This window comes from Podarcis tiliguerta (assembly GCF_965153285.1).
Source record: "Podarcis tiliguerta genome assembly, chromosome: 5".
Classification (NCBI taxonomy): Eukaryota; Metazoa; Chordata; class Lepidosauria; order Squamata; family Lacertidae; genus Podarcis; species Podarcis tiliguerta.
In genome coordinates, this window is record NC_139538.1 from 95,210,507 (window position 1) to 95,233,825 (window position 23,319).

The 23,319-nt window shown below is 44.2% G+C and overlaps 1 protein-coding gene and 1 long non-coding RNA gene across 5 annotated transcripts in view; one reads left to right on the forward strand and one right to left on the reverse strand.

Moving 5' to 3' along the window:
* The window catches only part of PARVG (parvin gamma), a 28,182-nt gene extending 5,397 nt beyond the window's left edge, over nt 1-22,785 (forward strand). For 2 of the 4 annotated variants that reach the window (XM_083440933.1, XM_083440934.1), the window contains exons 3-15: nt 3,371-3,495; nt 3,978-4,042; nt 7,256-7,358; nt 9,073-9,213; nt 10,091-10,206; nt 13,336-13,391; nt 14,080-14,102; nt 15,197-15,258; nt 15,360-15,428; nt 17,570-17,671; nt 20,020-20,092; nt 20,713-21,441; nt 21,944-22,785. In XM_083440933.1, coding sequence (XP_083297059.1) covers nt 3,420-3,495; nt 3,978-4,042; nt 7,256-7,358; nt 9,073-9,213; nt 10,091-10,206; nt 13,336-13,391; nt 14,080-14,102; nt 15,197-15,258; nt 15,360-15,428; nt 17,570-17,671; nt 20,020-20,092; nt 20,713-20,792 — 966 coding nt within the window. In that variant the 5' untranslated portion in view covers nt 3,371-3,419 and the 3' untranslated portion in view covers nt 20,793-21,441; nt 21,944-22,785. The remainder of the gene's footprint in view (nt 1-3,370; nt 3,496-3,977; nt 4,043-7,255; nt 7,359-9,072; nt 9,214-10,090; nt 10,207-13,335; nt 13,392-14,079; nt 14,103-15,196; nt 15,259-15,359; nt 15,429-17,569; nt 17,672-20,019; nt 20,093-20,712; nt 21,442-21,943) is intronic. The other 2 variants (XM_083440935.1, XM_083440936.1) reach the window with 1 other exon arrangement.
* Nucleotides 1,018-3,051, reverse strand: LOC310678056. The gene is made up of 2 exons (XR_014511589.1): nt 2,050-3,051; nt 1,018-1,978 (listed from the first exon to the last, which is right to left on the reverse strand). It is a non-coding gene; the product is annotated as an uncharacterized lncRNA (long non-coding RNA).
* Nucleotides 22,786-23,319: the final 534 nt, after the last annotated feature.

Sequence of the window (23,319 nt, forward strand, 5' to 3'; positions counted from 1 at the left end):
AAAGTCTCATTCATGTGCTCTAAATTTCAGAGCTCTCGTGGCCTGTAAGCCATGTTGCAAATTTCAGTTTTCATCTGCCAAGTTTGCTAGTGTCCAATGTGTTCCCTTGCTTCTGGCAAAATATCAAAGTTTCAAAATTCCTATGTTATGCTGCAGCTTGTTTTTCAGAATAAAATTGCACCTTAAAAAGTAAAACTTGACAAAGTTCACAGAAAGCATTCACTTGCTTTTTAAAGAAAGTCACTTTCCTCAGGTTAGTGCTTGGGGCAAGGGGGGTGGGTAACCCTTGGCCTTCTGGGTTTTTTGTGACTGAACCGTAAATCCAGACAGTGTGAGGTTCAGGGTAGCTGGTTGGTGAGAATGCAGCATTTTCCTCTTGGGATAGCAGCCAAGAGATAACGCTACTCCAAGCGCCTGGCACAAGAAAAAGAAAAAAAAGCTGATGTCCTGTTACTTGCATGAATGAATGTTAGAAACAGTTAGTTCACTCGCTTCTAGCTGCAACAGTCTTTTAGCAAGAACAGAGATGAGAAGAAATCATTTTTGAGAAATCTTATTGTTCCCAGCCTGTGGGGGTGGGGTGTGTCGGGCGTGGGGCCTATGGGCATTCCATTTCCCAATGACCCTCTTGCCTGCAGATGGTGCACTGGTTTCTTCCCTAGGCGTCTTCTTTCCCTCCCGTGGACACCCTCTTGCATTTTTTGGCCCCTAATTATTTTGGCCGGGTCCTCTTCGAAAGAAGGATTCTGACTTAAGGTCTGTGGAGGTCTGTGGTCCTGTACATCGGATGACTCCAGGGGGTCGTACACTCGGGGTGGGCCATCAAAGTGGAGTTTTAGCTGCCTCAATCGCAACATCAGTATTGTCCGCTGCCCTGAGGGCATGTATCTTGCGGATTTCCTCAATGGTCAATATTGTAATCCCAGGGTTTTCAATCCCTTGGGTTTAATTGTCTCTTTTTTAACAGTTCTGTCCTATGCGGCTCTCAAAGCCTTCTGCTCTGTTTCTTTCTGTCTGCCAATTCACATCCTTGCATTGTGCTGCTTCTAGAACCAAGAAGCCACATCCAGTTCTGTTTTAAACGGTTCTACATACTGGAACACTCTGTCAGACTGCTTCCTAGTCCATCTTATCTCTTTATCTAGAGTTTTTCTGAAGTCATCATTATCACAATCATCATCACCTTCCTCTTCACCTTCCTTGCTTGCATCAAAAGGGGGTTGGGGAGGGGCAGAGGGGGGAATCTTCTCATTTGGGTCCTCAGTCTGGGCATTGGGCGGAGAAGCAGCCCTATTTGGTTGCCTTGGCGCAGTTGCTGCATATGGTGGTGGTGGGGTAATTATCTCCTCTTCCAGGACTGGCAAAACTGGTGGCTTTTTAACTTGTAATTGTACTGAACACAGTTTGACTTGGGCAGTCACAATTCTATTTTTCCAAAGCCATGAGGGATTTTGATCCACATTGGCTTTCCAGATAGATATATAGGGAATCTGATCTGTGTGGGCCTTGAAAATGTTACTCCATAAAATGTTGACCAAGTTTGGATCAAAGGATCCTCCAGGAGGCCATTCTGGTAAATACGAAGGCCAGTCAACTTCACATAAATGTTGGAGTCTGCTTTTTTTGAGTTTACATCCCCACTCTTCTGCTTTCATGGCACTTTTCCAGTTTTCCAGAAAGCTCTGTAGTGGTGTCTCAAGAATTGTTTTACTGCTTTTATTTCCCATGACTCTGGGATCCTGGGGACACTGGGACACTGGGACACTCAGCCCTCCTAACGTTATTTTCTCTCACTCAGTCACAGGCCGGACGTTGCTTTCAACGTCTCACACACTCAAAACATTCACTGGAGTGTCCCCACACGCACATTCAGAAAAAAACAAAAACCCATGCACCTCCCCCAATCCCCTTTCCCCCCCAAAAATAACCACAACCGGCAGCGTTTAGACTTCGACCGGGGCCCAAGAGCACTCTACTGCTTCTTTTGGACACAAAAAGAACCATAACCGGCAGCGCTTAGACTTTGACCGGGGCCCAAGAGCACTCTACTGCTTCTTCTGGGCACAAAAAGAACCATAACCGGCAGCGCTTAGACTTCGACCGGGGCCCAAGAGCACTCTACTGCTTCTTTTGGACACAAAACCAACCATAACCGGCAGCGCTTAGACTTCGACCGGGGCCCTGCAGCACCCTTTTTGCTGCTTTTCTGGGCAATACCAAAACCAGTGGCACTTCTTCTACCCTGCTGGCGGAGTTGATCAGACTCTCTTATTGCTCCCACCTATACCCTGTGGAGCCTACCTTGTTCCTCGAGGTACCTTCTTTCTGCACGGCCGTTGCTCTTTCTCTCCGTCACTTGTCGCGTGTCCACTCAGGAACGGGTGGCCAGTCCCTCCCACGAAGATGGCAGGATGCGCGCTGGAACTGTTGACCCAGGATCCTGAGCTGCTCGCCTTGCAGTGACGCCCTGGACCTCTTTGTCCCTCGATCTCGGGGAACGTGCTTATTCCCGGCCAACGCACCAGAAATATGTAGCCTTTTTAATCCATGGGTAGGAATAATTGTTGCACCCGAGCAGAGACAAAAGGAGCCAAACGACACCAAGGGGTTAATCCAGAGAAAGAGCGTTTTATTCTGCCATCCGGAAGGGCAGAGGCACCTGTGTGATTCAGTTCACAAAAGACAGGCCGCACCGAAAACATTTTACAAGCAGGTTTTATCCTTTTTTTCAAACCCCTTTTCCCCTCTCCCCCTTCACACATTCTTACATAGAATGTTGCTTTTTTCATTCCCTGGTTCTGTTCCCGGAAGTATGTTGCAGATCAATGTACCAGGACAAGGTTGCTTAGATCTGGGAACCGAAAGGTTTTCTGTTCTCAGCTCTAGGTTTGTTACAGCGTTTTTGTTACAAAGAGGACTGCTTAGCTTGTGCTTTTTGTCTTAGAGGAAATTGCAGTTTTTAAAATGCGTACGCCGAGGCCTGGCTGGGGGGGGGGAATTCACAAACAGTTTTTAGGGCTTTCTGGGGTAACCCTAACTGTACCCCTTCAGTGTGAAAGCCTTTCATCAATTTTGCAGGGCTGCCCCCCCACCCCCCGCTGATTTGAATCCCTGAATAGTCAAAGGTTGTTCCCAGAAGAGCCCCATTTTACTGGAGGTAAATGTTTCAAAAGACACCTTGGGGTCTGGAGTCTTATGTCATCAAAATAAGATCCCATCAACACATTTGCTTCAGTTACATAGGTATTATTGCCACCGCTTTAGAATTGCTCTTTTCTGTACACGTGGAAGTAGTGCCTATGACCAAACTGCTCCAAGGTCTCACCTGGGAACAGCTTGCTCACCTGTATTTTTCTGCCATGGTTTCTAGGGGAAGTAAACCCAGACTTCCTGTTTTCAAGGGGAAGGAAACCAAAGCAATGGAGCCAAGCTTCCTCAAAGCTTTCCCAGAGTTTCAAGTCAATCCATTCTCAGAAGAGGAGGACATTGCGCAAGGTATGTTGTTAAGAGGCGAAAGTGTGACTAAATGTACAAAACAGATTCATTCATTCAGTATTATTTCTAGACTTAATCCAGTCCGTTGTTGGATAGGTTGGTGTCTCCACCACCGCTTGCCATTTCCAGTTTAGGAAATGCAAATGTACTTGATAAATTAACCTAACTGAGAAGATTATCTATCACAGGGTTAAGTCAAACAAATGTGGCATCATTTTTATTATGGGCTTTCCTTTTAGGAAGTGCCTCCTTTATCACCCTTCAAAAAAGATGATGTCACTTTGTATTGCCTTAATTATAATTTCGAGTTTGTGATATTGACCATTTGCCTTCTGCTGTGCTGGGCTTCCTTCAGGGGTCCAAATTATTAGACTTTTTTGCTTGAAATGGCAATTTGGTGATGAAATGGTGATGGTTGTTCTCAGGGCCTGGGTGAGTTAGACTGTATAATTGTAACTGCTCTTTGTTTGTATATCTTTTAGGAGAAAAGAGGAAATACATAAAGCCAACGTCTCGAAATGACCCTAAACTAGAAGCCCTACAAACAGTAATGCACTTTCTCCTTATTTTAGTTAGCTTATGGTTTTTTAACAACCGCATTTTCAAAGATAAAATTCCAAGTTGACAAACAGTATACTTGAGGACTATTTTGTTGGGCGGGCTAGTCCTTCTTCTCAACTGAACTCACTTGGGGCTGGGGGTAGCCATAGGGCTCCATCTGCCCTATACCTTTTAAACAGCCATGGTTCCCCCCAAGGAAGCCTGGGAACAGAAGTTTGCTAAGGGTGCTGAGAGCCGTTGGAGAGCCCCATTTTCTTCACAGAACCATAGCTGTCAACCTTTCCCTTTTCTTGCGAGGAATCCTATTCGGAATAAGGGAATTTCCCTTTAAAAAAGGGAAACGTTGACAGCTATGCACAGAACTACAGTTCCCAGAGTTTCCTGGGAAGAAGGATTGACTGTCTACCACTCTGAGAATTTCAGTTCTGGAAGGGGAATGGGCTCTCCTAACAACAGCGTTAAAGTGACCCATCAGGCCTTAATCTGAAGTTGAGCATTTCATGTCGCCACTCCCATCCTGTGAAACCCTCTTCCGGCAGAGACATGGCAGGCATCCTCTCTTTTGACTTTCAGACATCTCTTCAAGACAGACCTATGGGGTTGTTAAAAATGTTCACAAACAGCCTTAGCTGGTCATTTTATTGATTGTTCTGTACCACTTTCAATGGTTCATAAAGCTTTCATATTGCTGTATGCCACTCTGATATTTTATAAGAGAGCAGTATAGAAATACCAAGAGACTGTGATCTACTCACAGAGTTAAAAACTGGCAATGATTTACCCCATTTTGTGGGGTTCAGTTCAAAGTTGTTGAGCTTCTTTGGGGGGAGCCAGGGATCTACCAGGGATCTACCACAGATGTCCACTGATCTACTGGTAGATCACGATCTACCTGTTGGACGTGCCTGAAATAGCTTCTCTCTCTCTCTCTCTCTCTCTCTCTCTCTCATTCCCCAAGCAAATATGGAGTGCAGGTGGTAAGGAGCACTTGCTAGGAAAACTATGGGCTCCTGGGCAGAAAATGATGTTTGGGAACCATGGGAGCTGTCAGGGCCGACCCACACATGAGACAAGGTGAGGCGGCCGCCTCAGGCAGCAGAATTCACAGGGGCAACAGATCCCAATGTGGATCTTTATTCCCCCCTTGTTCCTGATGCAGATGTTCACTCGCCCCTTCTTCCCTGGTGGGGAGGGGGGCATCATTTTGTAGTTCATCTCAGGGACCAAAATGTCTTGGGATGGTCCTGGGAGTTGTAGTTTTCTCTGCCTCACAATTTGCTTTAGGAGGCAGAAGACGCTACTGTGGGATGCAAACACAGGAGCAGTCAATGACAACATTCCTATAGTGTACATGTTAGAACATGGGGAGCGATGTCTGTCCAGCAAGCAGGTAGACTTCCTGGAGACGGACTTCCTCCGCATGTGACCAGAGGTGGGTGTGGCCTCACCTGTGCAGGTAAATGATAAAAGCACAGGGCAGGCAGCCATCTCTCTCTCTCTGCCATCTTCCTTCGATGAGGAAACATCTAAGGATGCTCTCTTGGCTCTCAGCTACAAGATAGATTCCGAGTGTATTTTACCTTTTTAAGCCTGTCTGCCTTCTGGGATCATATTGTGAACAGAATGTGAGTAAACTCTTTTAAACTTTTATGAAGACTGTGTCGTGTCTTGTATTTTAAGAGGGAACAAAAGGGGAAATTACCAGAGTAATTATTATAGAGGTTCTAGCAAACCTGTGCAAGCGTTACCATTGTGAACTTAAAGGGGAATGTCATGAACTCTGCTGATATTTTGGGAACTTGTTAGCACAAGTTGAATAAGGATATAAATAGTCAATATATCCTCTCCTGCACCCCAGAACATTCCCACAGCTACAGATCCCAAACTCCCTGGCAAGAAATGACACCCCTGTCCCTAGCAAGCCTCATCCTTGCATGTAACCATCTTTGCTTTCTTAAAAATAAGGGTTCTTTCTTTCTTTCTTTCTTTCTTTCTTTCTTTCTTTCTTTCTTTCTTTCGCTTGGGAAGAGAGGACTGGCAGCCCCGAGCTGTTTGAACCATTTTTAAAGCTTTCATGAAAACACTCGAGGATTATTAAAGTATTCTGCAGAAGAGCTTGAGACACCCCCTTGGGTGTCAAAGCCAGCTGAGAGGAAGCTTCTTCTTACTACTTCAGACTGTCAGTAGCTTAGCTCTCCCACATACAGAAAATATCTCCACCTCCAAAACTAAAGAAGATTCTAGCTTAGCCCTTTTACTGGCGTGTCCATTTTCAGCGCGCAGAGAGACTGCTTGTTTAGAGGAGCAGTCAATAATGTGAGCTTCATTCTCTGCCACTGGTTTTCTGGCTAAGTATGGACTAGACTAGGCCTTGTATGGACTAGAGCCAGTGTGGTGCAGTGGTTAAGCGGTGCAGTGGTTAAGCGGTGGACTCGTAATCTGGGGAACCAGGTTCGCATCTCTGCTCCTCCACACGCAGCTGCTGGGTGACCTTGGGCCAGTCACACTTCTCTGAAGTCTCTCAGCCCCACTCACCTCACAGAGTGTTTGTTGTGGGGGAGGAAGGGAAAGGAGAATGTTAGCCGCTTTGAGACTCCTTTGGGTAGTGATAAAGTGGGATATCAAATCCAAACTCCCCCTCCTCCTCTTCTTGCTCTCTGCAAGATGCTGGTGTGACGTTTCAGCAATTCGGGGAAAATATGCCAGCGGGATAGCTCACTTGGTACAGCATGAGACTCTTAATGCCAGGGTCATGGGTTCGAGCCCCATGTTGGATCAAAAGATTCCTGCATTGCAGGGGGTTGGACTAGATAACTCTTGTGGTCCCTTCCAACTCTACAATTCTATAATTCTATGAACTTTTTTGGTTAAAAATATATACTGGAATGAATTAAAATGTTAAAATATATTTTATTTCTGCACTTCAGATACTTATATGCTGCTTAATATTCAGAATTTCCAAGCAGTGCACAAAAGCATGCCACTCTTGTCAAGTGCATGAAATTTAACCAGAAACACACATATATGCTAAATTTAGGGCTCTTCCATTTTACTTTTACATTACAGTAACAACCAATTACAGAATTAGGATACTTTGGCACAGATTGTTGAAGTAAATCTGATTTCTATCTTTTTTAAAAAAAGAAGAAGTGAGAAAATACCCAAATGCAGTTATTCAAGACAACATTTCCCCCCACAGTTCTTTATGGATTGGATTAACACAACTCTGAAGCATGAACACATTGTGGTGAAAAGCCTTGAACAAGACATGTACGATGGATTGATACTTCATCATCTCATAGGTAAGCCATTTTTGTTTTAAATGTGGGCATTTGGAAATACCTGTATTGTGAAATAAATCTCATTACAGAGTGACCTCCTATAATTAATATTTATTACCAGCTCTTTTTCTTAGCTTACATGCAGATCAACCAGGTAACTGAAATATTCTGAAGCCTGAATGGCATGTTTCTTCTCCCACACTCTCTCTGAAAATTTAGTTTTCTATGTATTGGCTTTCTTGCAATTTGTTCCTGCCACAACTTAGTGTATCCTTGAAACACTTGCACACAGAATCAAGATCATCCTGTGCAGAAATAGCATGCATGCAAGCTTGGCAGGGGGTTGGACTCAATGGCCCTTGTGGTCTCTTCCAACTCTATGATTCTATGATTCTATGATAATGGTAGCATGTTGTTCTTGTGTGACCATCATGAGCAGAAATTGTGGGAGCCTGACAGGAAGGGAGCAGCAAAATAAAATAATTTTGAAGAATATAGAATGAAGAAAGAGAAGAAGGCCTTGCCAACGGCAGGATTTTATGCAGAAGGGGAAAAGCAGAGACAAAGACTAACCGCTAGCCTTCAGTGACTGATAATTCATACGGCTTCGTGGTTCCTGCCACAAGTCCTTTATTTGCTGTTACCTTTTCTTTGTGTGTGTTTAGAGTTAGAGTAGGGGAGAAATGTGGCCACTTTGCACCAAAGAACAGCTATCCTTCAACATTCAAACTGCTTCAAATTTTGCAGTACACAAAACTGTGCATGAATATATTAGTGAAAATAACTTGCAAAATGCATTGTTGGATAAATTGCTTGAAAAATTGTGTAGAACTGGCAAAAATGCATATAAAAATAGGTATTTGGATAAATGTGGAATCATAGAAATCTAACAATACAGTATTTACAGTCCAGACCCCTGAGTGTTCTATAAGATACGCAAAGGGATCTTTTGTCAATGACTTTTCACTTTCATTTCAACGGTTGCCCTGAATGCCCTAAGCCTAAGTGAATGAAGGACACACACCTATTAGCTGTTAGGCTTTTCTACAGCTTTTCAGGCACAAAATGGCTCGGGAAGAGGCTCACACCACTTAAAATTCAGTACACAATGCTGGAGGTTGGTGTTGTGTGAATTAAAATAAGACACTTTTGTACCAGGGCTTCCTGGAGGAATTAGAATACCCTGCAATAAATTGCTGAACCGGAAGTTCTGGGCACCACAGTTCAAGAAGGACACTGACAAACTGGAACGTGTCCAGAAGAGGGCAACCAAAATGGTCAAAGGCCTGGAAACGATGCCTTATGAGGAACGGCTAAGGGAGCTGGGCATGTTTAGCCTGGAGAAGAGGAGGTTAAGGGGTGATATGATAGCCATGTTCAAATATATAAAAGGATGTCACATAGAGGAGGGAGAAAGGTTGTTTTCTGCTGCTCCAGAGAAGTGGACCCGGAGCAATGGATCCAAACTACAAGAAAGAAGATTCCACCTAAACATTAGGAAGAACTTCCTGACAGTAAGAGCCGTTCGACAGTGGAATTTGCTGCCAAGGAGTGTGGTGGAGTCTCCTTCTTTAAGCAGAGGCTTGACAACCATATGTCAGGAGTGCTCTGATGGTGTTTCCTGCTTGGTAGGGAGTTGGACTCGATGGCCCTTGTGGTCTCTTCCAACTCTATGATTCTATGAAGTCAGACTATATTCTGCATCTTTCTTTCTTGTCTCCTTTTCACCTCCTAGAGCAACTTGGATCCCTCAGTCTGGAAGTAGAGGAAATTGCATTGACAGAGAAGAAACAAAGGCTTAAACTTGAAATTATTCTGATAACTGTGAACCAGTGTTTACAGCTAGAAGAAAGCAAACTGAAATGGAGTGTTGACTGTATGTACAAATGCAAAACACAAACTGGATACTGAATAATAATAATGTATCTCCTTCCTTTTTCTTATCTTGGGAATCTAGTGAAGTAAAAGAACCAAATACCCCAAACAAAAGTTGTAATTCCTGACAAACTCATGGCTAGGTTTCTTATAACATTTGCAGGAGAAACACAAAGGCACCCACCCACAAGAATATGTCAGCATAAAAGTAATATTTTATATAAAAACCAGTCGCCAGCACCCCAGTCTTCCCAAGAAACAAACCCAGGTCTGGACCATACAGATAAAAACAGCATTGATTCCTAATTGCTGGAGTCCCCAGGTGCTAAGTGCAAGTTTAGCCTTGCAGCAGATATTTCCTCCCAGATAAATGAGTGGTGAGCATTCATTCCTGTGGAGGAAAGTTAGTGCTGCACTTGGAGACAAGATGGAGTGTGGGTGGAAAGCGACTTTCCATCTCTGCCTCTCTGTGGCCTGGCCCTTGCTGATTTCTACTGCATTTTCTACTGCTCCAAGGGTCCTCCAGACACACACTTCTGTCATAAGGACGGCCATTTTGCTAACTAAAACAACAAGGGTTCCATTGGTGAGGGATTCTGAGGAGCAGAGACTCAGGGTCAGCCTAAGCATGCATTTGTTTAGGACATCTTGGCCCACTGGGCTATAAAGCCCCGTCCTCACTTCTTCTAGTCGAAGAAGAGCCCCCCACCCCACCCTGGCACCAGCAGGAGTTACATACCCCCGCAGCTTTAGAAAGAGTACCATTGTACCGAAATCTGCTAGCATTTAAACCATTTCCAGATACGGTTTATTTATACGGTATTTCCAAATATGAATCGGTTTACACTTCATCCGTTTGCCTCGTCCTCTTATTTTAGCCATCTTCAGGAAGGACTTGCTGTCCACGTTGCATCTTCTGGTGGCCATCGCTGGCCACTTTCAACCGGAGCTCGCTATACCTCCGAACGTTAAGGTGGATGTAATAAACGTAGAGGTAACGGAACAATTTCCCCTTTCTTTCTGCTCTCTGCTGAGCTTGTTAAGATTGTCTTTGCACCCTGAGGCAAGCATGCTGCAGTTAGGGAAACTGCTTGCGATGGTTGTGGGAGCAGGCACAGGAGCCAAGCATCGCCCCAGTTTTCATCCACACACCAACCTCAGAGAGGTGCTGTGGGGCAGTGGCGTAGCGTGGGGGGTGCAGGGGGGGCCGGCCGCACCGGGCGCAACATCTGGGGGGGGGGGGCGCGCTCGCACTCGCAGCTCTCTGCCCCTAACTGGCTCACTCTCTCTCTCTCACTGCAGTGCTGGCTGTGCGAATCCGATCCGAGCCGCCGGGTTGCCGCCCACTGTGGAGGGGAGGGTGCCAGGCGTGCGGTGCGGTGTGGAGAGAGAGCAAGGGACTATCTGGGGGAGGGACAGTGCAGCGGGTGGGGGGGGCGCAAATTACTTGCTTTGCCCCGGGTGCTGACAACCCACGCTACGCCACTGCTGTGGGGTAGGGATGGAGGGGGGGGTTGGAGAGAGTGCTTTCGCTTGCACTGTGGCAACCATGTCGCCATTCTGCAGCATAGTGTTAAGAGCGCCACCACCACGATTTGGTGAAGAAGGAGTGGGACCAGGACTGGTTTCGTAGGTCCACACTTCTATTTCTCCCTTGCCTAGCTGTAGAGTGGCTGGGTATAAATTATTATTATTATAGAATCAGCAGCCCACATGACAGGCTGCAAGGCAGTGGGCAGTGCCTGGGAGATCCTGTGTCTTCCATCTCAGCTCCACCAGAAGTGTCATGGTGGATTGCAAACAAATATCCTCTCTCAGGGCTGTTTCTAGAACTCTGATTAATATCAGGATTATTAAAAACATGGATGCAAAATGTCAAATTCAAATGTTGAAAACAAAATGTCAAATTCAAATCCTCAAATCCTTAACGTGATTTTTTATAACAAAATTCAATTACGTTGGACTTTGCAGTTTGTTGGTGCTAAGTCTTATAAGCCAAACGAAGCCCTATTTATTCACCCAGACTTGGGGCTATGTCTGTGATGCTGCACTTTATAAATAGTTGTTTGATTGTGTTTGTGCTCTCCCCTTTTAACTGTGCTCTATTGTTTACTGGTTGTATGACTTGGTTGTGTTTTATTGATATACAGTGGTACCTCAGGTTAAGTACTTAATTCGTTCCGGAGGTCCGTTCTTAACTTGAAACTGCTCTTAACCTGAAGCACCACTTTAGCTAATGGGGCCTCCTGCTGCCACTGCGCTGCCAGAGCACGATTTCTGTTCTCATCCTGAAGCAAAGTTCTTAACCTGAAGCACTATTTCTGGGTTAGCGGAGTCTGTAACCTGAAGCGTATGTAACCTGAAACCCGAGGTACCACTGTAGTATCTGCTTTAGAATTATTTGTATAATGAAAAGCAACTAACAAAAAGAAATGGATAATCTTATGATTCTCTTGACATTTTATTATTAGATGTGAATATTATAACCTGTCCACTCTGAAGCAGCACCACATACTAAATACCATTACATATAATGCCATATCTGTTAAATGTTAAATACCATTGCATACCGGCAATTACATTAAATTAAACATTGCATGCTGACTATCAAATACTGTCAAACGTTCACTGTCAAATAACTAATTCTGAAATCAAATGCCATGTCTCAAAATTAAATATCACTGGAATTGATGTTGAGATATCAAATGTTCACTGCATATTTAGTAAATATACTGAGATAATATGTATGCAATGAGTAATTGACATCAAAATTTGCACTAATTCATCATTTTATCACACTGTTAATAAGCTCATGTGTAATGCTAAGCTAAACCATGGCTCCGAGCAAACATACAGGCTCCCAGAGAAGAGATTGTGGTCCCGTTGCTTCTTCCTGGCCTTTCTTCTGCTAGTTTGGCTTAATGTGTTGTCCAAGCCCAAGCTCAGGGTTTCGCTGTCTCCAGACAAACTTTGTCCTATGGTTTACAGCTGATGCTTTGTCTGGATTACTGTATTTTTTGCTCTATAAGACTCACTTTTTCCCTCCTAAAAAGTAAGGGGAAATGTGTGTGCATCTTATGGAGCGAATGCAGGCTGCGCAGCTATTCCAGAAGCCAGAACAGCAAGAGGGATTGCTGCTTTCACTGTGCAGCGATCCCTCTTGCTGTTCTGGCTTCTGAAATTCAGAATATTTTTTTTTCTTGTTTTCCTCCTCCAAAATCTAGGTGTCTCTTGTGGTCTGGTGCGTCTTATAGAGTGAAAAATACGGTACATGCTAAACCAAACCATAACTTAGCTCAGTGCAGTACTGCAGCAGAATGAATGGGGAGGAGCAAATTGGCTGTGATTTCCTATGTGTGAATGAGGACTATTTACTACTTACTTACTTTGTCCAACCTCCTTTTCCCCAGACAGGGACTCAAAGTGGCTTACAGATAAAAGAGAAACAGTTTAAAACATTTTTTTCAAACCATTAAAAAGCAATTAAGCACTAACTTGTATAAATACTCAAACAAACCATATATCCTATAGGAATTCTATTGGCAGAAAACATGTGAAGTTGCACTGCCAAAGTATGCAGAGCAGGGAGAGTACTGGGCAGAGCTATAGGAGCAGAAGCAAACCCAGGATTCTCCATTCCATGTTTGCTGATGCCATTCCAAGGGGCATGTTTGTGTTTGCAGTGCCAGGAGCAAGATCCCCAGCCATGGCTCCCACTTTATTAATTTCACTTATTTATTTATAAAAACACACATTTTGCCTTTCTGCCTTGCAAACCCTCAAGGCAAAAGCATCTCAGAACCCATAGCTAGGGATGGGGAGTGGCAGGGGGAGAGTTGCCGAGGGAAAGCTTATGGCATTTCTCCTTTTGGCAGAAAACACAAGGTTGGGATTGTGTTTTTGTTGAGGATGCTCTGTTTGGCCCCAGAACGTGTAGGTTTTGCCTAAGATTTTGGTATAATTAAGATGCAATCCTATACCTGGTCAGTCTTCCTTCTGTGTAGAAATGCCCAAGATTTCACTATAAAGAAATCTATGCCTGAGGTATATTGTTCCCCTTTCCTTCTTTTTTGCAGTTAGTAGTTGTTACCTTCATTTTGCATCCTTTCTTTCTATTTCATAGCATACAGCGAACGGATTTAAGACAGAAGATGCAGTTGAGTACATCACTGGGAACAGGTAAAAGACAAAATTTGCCTTGAACTCTGAATGGAGAAGGACAAAGATGGAAATTACATTTGTCTCTACTTACATGTCAGTTTTATTGTGCAAATAAAAGCTAACAAAGAGTAGAAAACATATTGCGTTTGGTACTGGTTTTTGTAAATCCCAGAGTTCTTTATTCAGGTGGTTTTGGAAATGAGTGCCAATTCATCCCTTATTTGTTGGCTCCTGATTCCTTCTGCGCTCAGACCATGACACCAGGCAACATCCTGCCTCTTTCTGCCTTGGCTTCAAACATCAGAAATGCCATTTGCCTTCTATAGTTTTGTCCTTACCAATATATTTTATAATCTGTTATGTTAGACAATTTCTAATATGAGAAACTACGCTTTTAAGATAAACCTTTATTGACTTTTGAGCCAGAGACTCAGGTCACAGCTACATTTTATATTTCAGTCTCTTATTTCATAGAGACAAATTCTAGAAAGGCAGGCATGTGAATCTCTTGCCACAAAATAACCGAGGTTGGAGTGCTGTGCAATTTTATGTCAAAGTAAATATGAGTCGTCTTCTGCCCCATGAGGCTTGTCGCAGCCCAGAGATTAACCATTCAACCTGAGATATTGTGGGCTGCAACCACCAACTACTTCAGACGCCTATTTGCTTGTTTTCTAACTCATCTTTCCTTTTGTTGGGTATTTAGGGAACCTGACGAAAGTTCTTCACGTAAGTTACAGAACTAAGGACTTATTCCAGTGTGTCTCCACCATGATCTGTTTTGAAAAGCTCTGTGGCAGTTATTGTTCTCTGCAAAAAGCCTCATATCTTCATCATCAACGACAATCGCCTGGTGCTCTTTCTTAAATATGAAGAACTACCATTGTTTTCCCAAACTTCTACACATAGCAGCAGAAAATAATTCTTCTGAGGTTAGGTATGAGCTGGAAAGTCACCTGGGGCTGTTGAGACTTACAACGTTATAATTGTAGCTGTGCCCATGTAATTCAGATGAGATCGAATAAATTGCCCACATACTCTTATACTGCCTGCTATGCTATGATAGCCAAAAAGAACTAATTCAACCTTTATTAAGGAAACTAACTACCTAGCCGCTCATGGGAAATACCTTCTTGCTGACAAAGACATTAATGAATACTGATTTTAGACTCTGGATCTCAGACTTTAGCTGATGAAGTATTCCTTTTAATGTTAAGAATGTTAAGAAGTATATATGACATTTCCGATTTTGTCTGCCGCTTCTGCCCCTGTGTGCTGATGTAGTTATATGTGTTATAATCGTTCTTTCTGTTGTCTTTGACTGTAATAAATATTGATTGATTGGACTTTCAACTCCCGCCAGTCCCAACCACCATGGCCATAGTCAGGGGGGATGATGGGAGTTCAGCAACATCTAGGGAGCACCCCTCATAGATTTGATGCTTTATTGAATAAACATACAGAAAGACAGGTTCATGTCCGAAGGTATTTCCAGTCTAAGGTGCAATCCTAAGTAGATAAAAGTCAATCTCATTGAGATCAAAGCAGCTTTCTCCTAGAGAAATGGGTATAGGATTGCAACCCACATTTCTGTAGTACAGAATGACAGCATTGGGAGGAAAAGGCAAAAGAGAGGATGGGATGGCGCATAGACCCACAAGCCCACAAAGAAGCTATATACAGAGCACTCCACCTCCATCCTCTTTTGTTATTGGGCTAAGATCTGGGTTATTATGACCTGCATTGCAAAACATAATACAGAAGAACTCTCATGTGGTGAAATATATTGAAAATAATCAATTTGGTACTGTACTTTACTGTAGAAGCTGAAATGTTTGATGAATTAATGACATATGCGCCAGAGAAAGTGGATGCAGTGAAAGAGGTAAAATAAACACCCTCAGGTTTCCCCCCCCCCTCCAGACAATTTATAATGTGATATATAACCAAGAAACAGTGATTTAATGCCATTCTCTGTTCCTTCAGGTATTTTTGAAGTTTGTCAACAGACATGTTGGGAAGTTAGGACTAAGTGTGAAAGACGTTGACTCTCAGGTACAAATATCCTACTTGTGATCCTAGGTTGCGTTTAATTTATGAACTACTTTATGGTGTTTGCCCTCAGATCAACCCTTGGAGGCCTATCACTAAGCACTTTACAGATGGGAAACACAGGTTGGGGCTGCAACTTGATGAAGGCCACATAATAGGTCAGTGTGGAGCACATGAACACTATGTAGCTGCATCCTTCATGGGAAGGACTGTTGGAACCGGGGATGAAAAGCCAGCTGGCTTGGCCCCAGCCGGAGCGTCTCCCTTCTCAGACTTGCCGCTGCGGAGATCCATCAGTCATACTCCTCCGACGTGCATCTGCAACTCAAGCTGCTGTGCATGCAAGAGCACACACTACTCAGCAAACACACAACAGAATAGGCTCGAGGCGTGGATACTGTACTAAACTACACATTTATTCTACATAAATCAGGACAAAGAAAAACATGGCCTCTCTCCTTGTAATTCTTCTCGGAGAGAAAACAAAAGCAGTACAGAGTGGAACTTCTGCTCACAGGATTCCAGCAATCTGTGCTGGAATGTAAACAGACATGTGACATATAACAATCCCACATATCTGCAGCAAAGGGTGGAATGGAATTCCCAACAAGGACTACTTCAAATGATGGGAAATCAAGTTTAAGCACCTGCCTCACGTGGTTAAAAAAACAATTTATAGAGAGTAAGCACGCTAAGTGAGGGCTTCCTTGATTTTATTCTTCAATATCTCAGATGCTTGCAGAAAGCCCATTTTTAAAATTTATGTATGCCATTATTATTCCTTCCTTCTATCAGGGAGCTCTGGCTATGCACATAGTTTCCTTCTCCTATTTTATCATTTCCATGAGCCAGTGAAGTAGTTAAGTTCCAAGATAGTGACTGAAAGGGTCACTGAGTGAGCTTTGTGGCTGAATGGGGCTTTGAATCTGCACCTCCCTGGTCCTAGTCTAACCACTACACCACATTGGTGCACATCTAAGTTTTTTTTATTGCATGCATAGAAATTAAATGGATTAATTAGATATACATGTGTTTGGAAGCATGTTGTAGTGGTTCTAGGGGTTGCTCATGCGTAAGCCGGTGCAAACACCTGGCTGGGTTGCCTGAGTGAACCTTTTCTGTCCGGACAGCCACTCACCCGTGGCTGACTCAGTCGCTGGCAGAATCCGTCAGTGGGTGTTTCTTAAACTTCTTCCAGCAAAGAAGCTCTTTGACGCCTAGTCTCCTCCTACTCTCTCTGCGCGAAAGCCTTCTGCGCAAGGAGGGCGTAGGCAGCGGAGGACCTCTACTCTCCCCGCCGGTCCCCGGCAAGGAGTCATGGGACCGCCTCGCCGCTTCCCCCATCTGCCCCCCTTCTCCACTGGTGCTATGCTGATTCTCTTCCCCAGAAGATGGGCTGCCTCTCCCAATCCCAGGACGCTCTCTGGAATCCCTCTGGATTTTGCTCTTTCCCTCCGGCACTGATGGCAGTTCCCTGACACATGTGTATCATACATTCATATTAATTGGACTCGGGATTTGCTACAGCTTCCCACCAAATGTACATCTGGTGGCAAACCCAGGTTCACTTTGGCCTAACGTGCAGTGGCCCAGCACCTGCAGCCAAGGCGGGACTTGAATCTGTTCTTGCCAGATGCAAGTCCAGCTTTCTGTTCTCTGCTAACACACATTAGTACCCTGGAAAGTGAAGCGATGCAAAAGTTTTTCATATATCCCACCTACAAAGAATTTTAAATTCTTGGCATAAGATCAGCACTAAGAGAAATCCTTATCTGGATTTTGTCTTTTGTCAAAATAATAAGCAACTTTAAAACTTGATCTATATAGTTGACATGATTCTTTCATTCAAATGGCACTGGAATCTAGCCAGAGATAAATGACTCACCTGTCACACTGATAACCTATAAACTGGACCTAAAGTGCTGAAATTTGGATTCAGACTGTAACATACAGATGTGGGTGATATATAACATATAGTATTGTAGCACTTCAATAAGCTTTGGTAAGTTTTGGGGGGCAAATATGAAGACGCTTTTGTCCGGCAGGAAAGTTCTTTAAGTCATGGAGGTCTTGTGGATTACAAAACTGACCCTGAGACCATTTTAATAATCTTTAATGTAATGCCTCTGTTCATTTCCCCCCAGTTTGCAGATGGGGTTATTTTACTCTTGCTAATTGGGCAGCTTCAGGGCTATTTCCTGAATCTGGGAGATTTCTTCCTGAAACCAAGTTCCCCTGCAGAAATGGTAAGTTATACTTTATGCACCCAATTGTGGGTACAGGACATTCGGAGGCCCCTAAACCGTAATAGGTGGGACACACAAATGATTTTCCCACATTATTTCCAAGCTTCTTAGGTGCCCTATGCAAAGGGAATAAACCGGCCTGTAGCAGATCCCACCGCTGTGTCACCAAAGTCATAGAATCATAGAATCATAGAGTTGGAAGAGACCACAGGGGCCATGGAGTCCAACCCCCTGCCAAGCAGGAAACACCATCAGAGCACTCCTGACATATGGTTGTCAAGCCTCTGCTTAAAGACCTCCAAAGAAGGAGACTCCACCACACTCCTTGGCAGCAAATTCCACTGTCGAACAGCTCTTACTGTCAGGAAGTTCTTCCTAATGTTTAGGTGGAATCTTCTTTCTTGTAGTTTGGATCCATTGCTCCGTGTCCGCTTCTCTGGAGCAGCAGAAAACAACCTTTCTCCCTCCTCTATGTGACATCCTTTTATATATTTGAACATGGCTGTCATATCACCCCTTAACCTCCTCTTCTCCAAGTGAAGCGGATCCCACCTCTCTGGCTACCAACTGTGGCAGAACCCACCGACTTATATACTACATGTAACCTCCACAGTTTATCTTCGTGGTTTTTGTGTGGGGGTAAACTTAGATCCTTAGAAACTCAAGCAGAAGTTGAAAAAATAAGACATATTAGTTTTACAGAGCGAAGTTGATAAAACAAAGGATGTGTCAGGAAATAATGTTCTTTCAGGAAACTGTTAACTTATTAATAATTATACTTAATCTAGTGGATGATACCGGCTTCTAAACAAGGTAATAAATGCACAGCTTCTTTTAAATGTCAGCTGCTTTAATTCAGTTTTTACTCCTCAGTTAGATGTTACAGGTTTCTAGACAAAAGTTTATTTCCACTTCTTTCACTTCAGTTCCTTAACTTAGTTGTTGTGTAGGTGTTACAGCTTAATACTTTGGTTCTTAAACAAGGAGGTGGTACTTTCTGTCTGTTTCCCAGCCTTTGAGATACTCCTTTCCCATACTCCTGAGATACCTCTGGCAGTATAACAGACCCAGGGGATCCCCACGCACCCCTTTTACCTGGTTTGGGAATCTTCTTTTTCTGGAAGATCTCTCCCCTCCTGACTGGAAGGAGACCCAAGGAGACTTTATCCTCACAGCTTCTCCTTCTCCTGGCTCAAACTCAGTCTGAATGCTCTCCCAAGACACTCAACACAGTCTTCCTTTCTAAGCTCAGAGACTCCTTTCTCTAGCTGTAGATATTTTTCCCAGGGTGGATGTTACATATGCAGACCAGGACCAACTTTCTTTCTCTCCCTCCTGCTCTCTCTTAAACCATCTCCCCATCTGAATCCTCTCTCTGAAACGGCTACTTTTATTCTCCCTCCCAAAGTTCTGGCTCCGCCCACCTTTGTCTATCTGTCTGGGTAGCCAATCAGAGAGAGGCTCCAGCCCTCTGGTGGAATTCTGAGGCACTGCGTCACCAGACTCTTGTCTGGCTCAGCTGTCCATCACATAGCCCTCTTGGGGTGGTGTGCATTTTGGCATTCACCTGACTTTGCCTTGTTGGCCACAGTGATCGAAGATATCTCTCCCCTCTGTGCCTTTCTCGTGGGGCATTCTCAGTCTGCTTGCCTCCTCCCACTCTGCCCACCCTATAGGCAGAGACTGCCAGGGGGAGGCTGCGTGTGTGATCTGTTTTTTCTGTGCAGCGTCTTTGCGCGGCTCCATTTGTGCACAGGCGGCGCAATGTTACACAGGAGGAGCGCAAGGTGCGATGTGTCGCTGATGTTAAAGGCGCAGAGGGGGGATATTACTCAATTGCTGCACTCCTCCTGTGTAACGTTGCACCCGCCCTGCACAAATGGAGCCGCGCAAAGACACCACACGGCAAAAACAGACTGCCTACAGCCTCCCTCCCAGCTGTAGGGCGGGCAGAGTGGGAGGAGGCAAGCAGAATACTGTACAGAGGCTCTGCGGGAAAGGCGAAAAGTGCTAAAAGTAATTGAAACAAAAGCTTCACCATTCTCTCCCCCCCCCAAGCTCAACTCTGACCCCCCAAAAGCTCAGTGATTGCCGGTGAGGGAACAGCTGATAGGTGGCCTGTTAGACGCATGGGGCTGTTAGCCTCTGGGCAATCCTCCCCCCCAAAATTTCAACAAGTCAGGGCAATTTCCCCCCATTTTCTTTTTTTGGGGCGTCCCCAAAAATAGGGGGCATCCTATACATGGGGCGTCCAATACACAGAAAAATACGGTAATATGTTGTTGTTTTCCATTGGCGATAATTTTTCCAGAATTGACACCACCTTTTCCTTTGTTGACCCTTCTCAGGTACACAATGCAAGCCTTGCAGTAGACTTGCTAATGGACGGAGGCCTTCTGGATGTACCTATCAACCCTGAAGGTTAGTCATTGTACAAGAAGGGGTGCGTTTTCACTTCATGTTTCCACATCACCTTAGGGGCACTTCTCAGATGTGTGGAACAACGTTACTCATCACATGTCTGTATACATTCCAGCACTAGCTTGTTGGAGTACGAGAACGGATGTTTTGACTTTCACTGTTCCGTTTTGGTATTGCTTTTGTTCCCTTCTCTCCGAGAGCAAGAAGGAGAGGAGACATGTTCCTTTTGTTCTGAACTGTCAATAATAAAGCAGCTTTAGTGCCCCCACCTCGGGCCTGGCTTCTGTTGATGATTTGTTTACTCTGCTAATGTGTGCCTACTGTCGGAAGACGTGGGTCACGGAGTTCTGTCGGGGAGACAGATGATTATTCCAGACATCACGCAGGAGGGAGAACTGGGCAGACACGCATAATGGTGATTGGTTGGATGCCCATCCTCCAGTTCAGATGAAATCCCAACCCTCACATCTGCTCCTGAGCTTTGGGTTTGTGGTAGCTGCCTTGGTTCCCCCATTCCATTCTAGGGAATGCAGATTCAATGTGTTATATGGGCTGTTCCTCTTTAGCTCAAGGATCTATAATTTACCCATTCTACTTTTGTCTGCCTTATGTTTTCACAGATCTTGTGAACCGAGATACGAAGACCACGTTGCTAGTCTTGTACTGCCTGTTTTCCAAATACAAGACCAAAGAGGCATGAAGTACAGAAATCAAAAAGCCTATGCCATATTTGCTAGTGAACAGTTTAATTTTCAGTGCCAATAATTGTTTGATGCTTTGAATCTACATACAACTGATCCATATTGTATGCGTAGATGAGAATATGTTTCAGTAACCTCAGCTTGGTGGATGCTGACATTTACTGGTAATTCTTAAGGTTTTACGAGGGTCAGCAGGAAATGGCAGGTAAGACTTTGAAATCAGCATGGCATTTGAACATCTACTGAACGCAGTTTGTATTCTTGTTGGCATCTGTCTGTCTTGAGAGACAATGGAGTGTGCCTCTGGGAGTGAGGTCAAACCGTTGTGTTTGCAGCACCAAAGTCGCCTTCCTGAGGCACAAGCCTGGGCCATGTGTCTGGAGGTCCTGGGCTGCACAGATGACAAGACCCCCCCCCCTCGGCCTTGCAGATGTGGTCGAAAGGAAAGCAGAGCAATATGTTTGGCACCAGCTTGGCTGCAGGAGTTGCTGGGAGGGGACATACAAGACACCATCCAACAATCTTAGGGATGCTACTCTGGATTTGTATAGGGTTTACTCTTTGGTCTTTTCTTGCTATGAAGATATCCTGCAAGGCAGCAAAGGTTTAGAATCAGAGTTTTCCTTCTCCTAGAAGGGCTACCTGACAGTAAGAGCTGTTCAACAGTGGAATTTGCTGCCAAGGAGTGTGGTGGAGTCTCGGCTAAGGAATGAGGAACGGCTAAGGGATGAGGAACTGCTAAGGAATGAGGAACGGCTAAGGGAGCTGGGCATCTTTAGCCTGGAGAAGAGGAGGTTAAGGGGTGATATGATAGCCATGTTCAAATATATAAAAGGATGTCACATAGAGGAGGAAGAAAGGTTGTTTTCTGCTGCTCCAGAGAAGCGGACATGGAGCAATGGATCCAAACTACAAGAAAGAAGATTCCACCTAAACATTAGGAAGAACTTCCTGACAGTAAGAGCTGTTTGACAGTGGCATTTGCTGCCAAGGAGTGTGGTGGAGTCTCCTTCTTTGGAGGTCTTTAAGCAGAGGCTTGACAACCACATGTCAGGAGTGCTCTGATGGTGTTTCCTGCTTGGCAGGGGGTTGGACTCAATGGCCCTTGTGGTCTCTTCCAACTCTATGATTCTATGATTCTACCTTCCAGGTTGAAAAGCCCCACCTGCACCTCACTTCCCTCTACAGCACGTGCAGAAACCACCTTCTTGACCATTGGACCCACTATTGGTCTCACCTTCTCAATCTGCTGGAGCCTGTCTCTAGTCCCTAGCTCACCGAAGGTTTGAAATCCATTGGCTGCCCTCACCCGGTTTAGCCGGCCAGTCGAAGCTGTTCCTGAGGTGTGGCCACTGTCATCTGTTGACAGCTTCTAGGAGTGCATGTTGGGGACCAAAGGTGGACAAACAACTACAAACGAGCATGACATATCTACCCCACAGAGGTACTACCCCTCTCCTAACATCCCCATACGGCCCAATGCACTTTGTAGTCTTTGACATTTAGTTATGCACATAATATTTTCCCCTGTGCACATTTTAAAATCTTCAGAATTACCAGTAAATGCCTGTATTCACGGTTCAGTAATATGTGTGTTTTTGTTGATGCCAGTATTATAGCCTCACCGATTCTGATGTCCTTAATAAGATTCAGATTTGTATAGCTATAGAGTTCTTAGATGACATGCAATCTCCTGGCCAGAGCTTTTCCTCCAAATTTAATTATTTCCCCATAATTTCTCCCAAGATGTCTGCATGTATATCAATAAAAAGTTTCTGGTGCATGCAGAGGATTTCAGAGAAGAAAATTACTCAAAGGGGAGCTTTTCAGTACAACCAAAAATGTTTATGAAAAATGGTGAATAGTTTCAGTGCTTTTGTTTTTGCCTGTCATGTTTCTCCATAGGTATTGTGAATCAAGATATGAAGATCACATTGCAGGTTTTGACCTGCTTGTTTTACAAATACAAAACTATAAAAAGCAGAAATCAAATAACCGTATTATGTTTTATTTAACTTTTTTAAATATATCTATTTAGTACTCTTTACAGCAGGGGTGCTAAATCTGTGGCCCTCCAGATGTTTTTGGATTCTGGCTCCCTTTGGCCCCACTTGCCATGAGTTGTACTACACTAACATCTGGAAGCATACTAAATATAAATTTTTAATCTCTTCCAACCTCACAAATGTTCTTACCAGAAAGGGACTACTTGAGAGGTGAATTAGTATCCCACTCAAGAGTTCTAGGAATTTTGCAAAACCTGAATTAATGGGTCCCGATTCTGAGCCAGACTTCTTGGACCTACGCTTGATTACATTGATGCCCATTGTGTGATTGCCATTCTGCATGATTTCTTGTTGCGCATTATCCTAGGGTCAAGAGATCAGCTAAAGAATTGTCTTAATTTATTGGCTTTGCTTATATTCATAAGAAAAACTAAATTCTTTTTAGTAATGCCTGAAGGATAAGTGCAGAGACAGCCAGAGATGCTCACCAACCACAAACTCACTGAATGCCCAGCTGTGG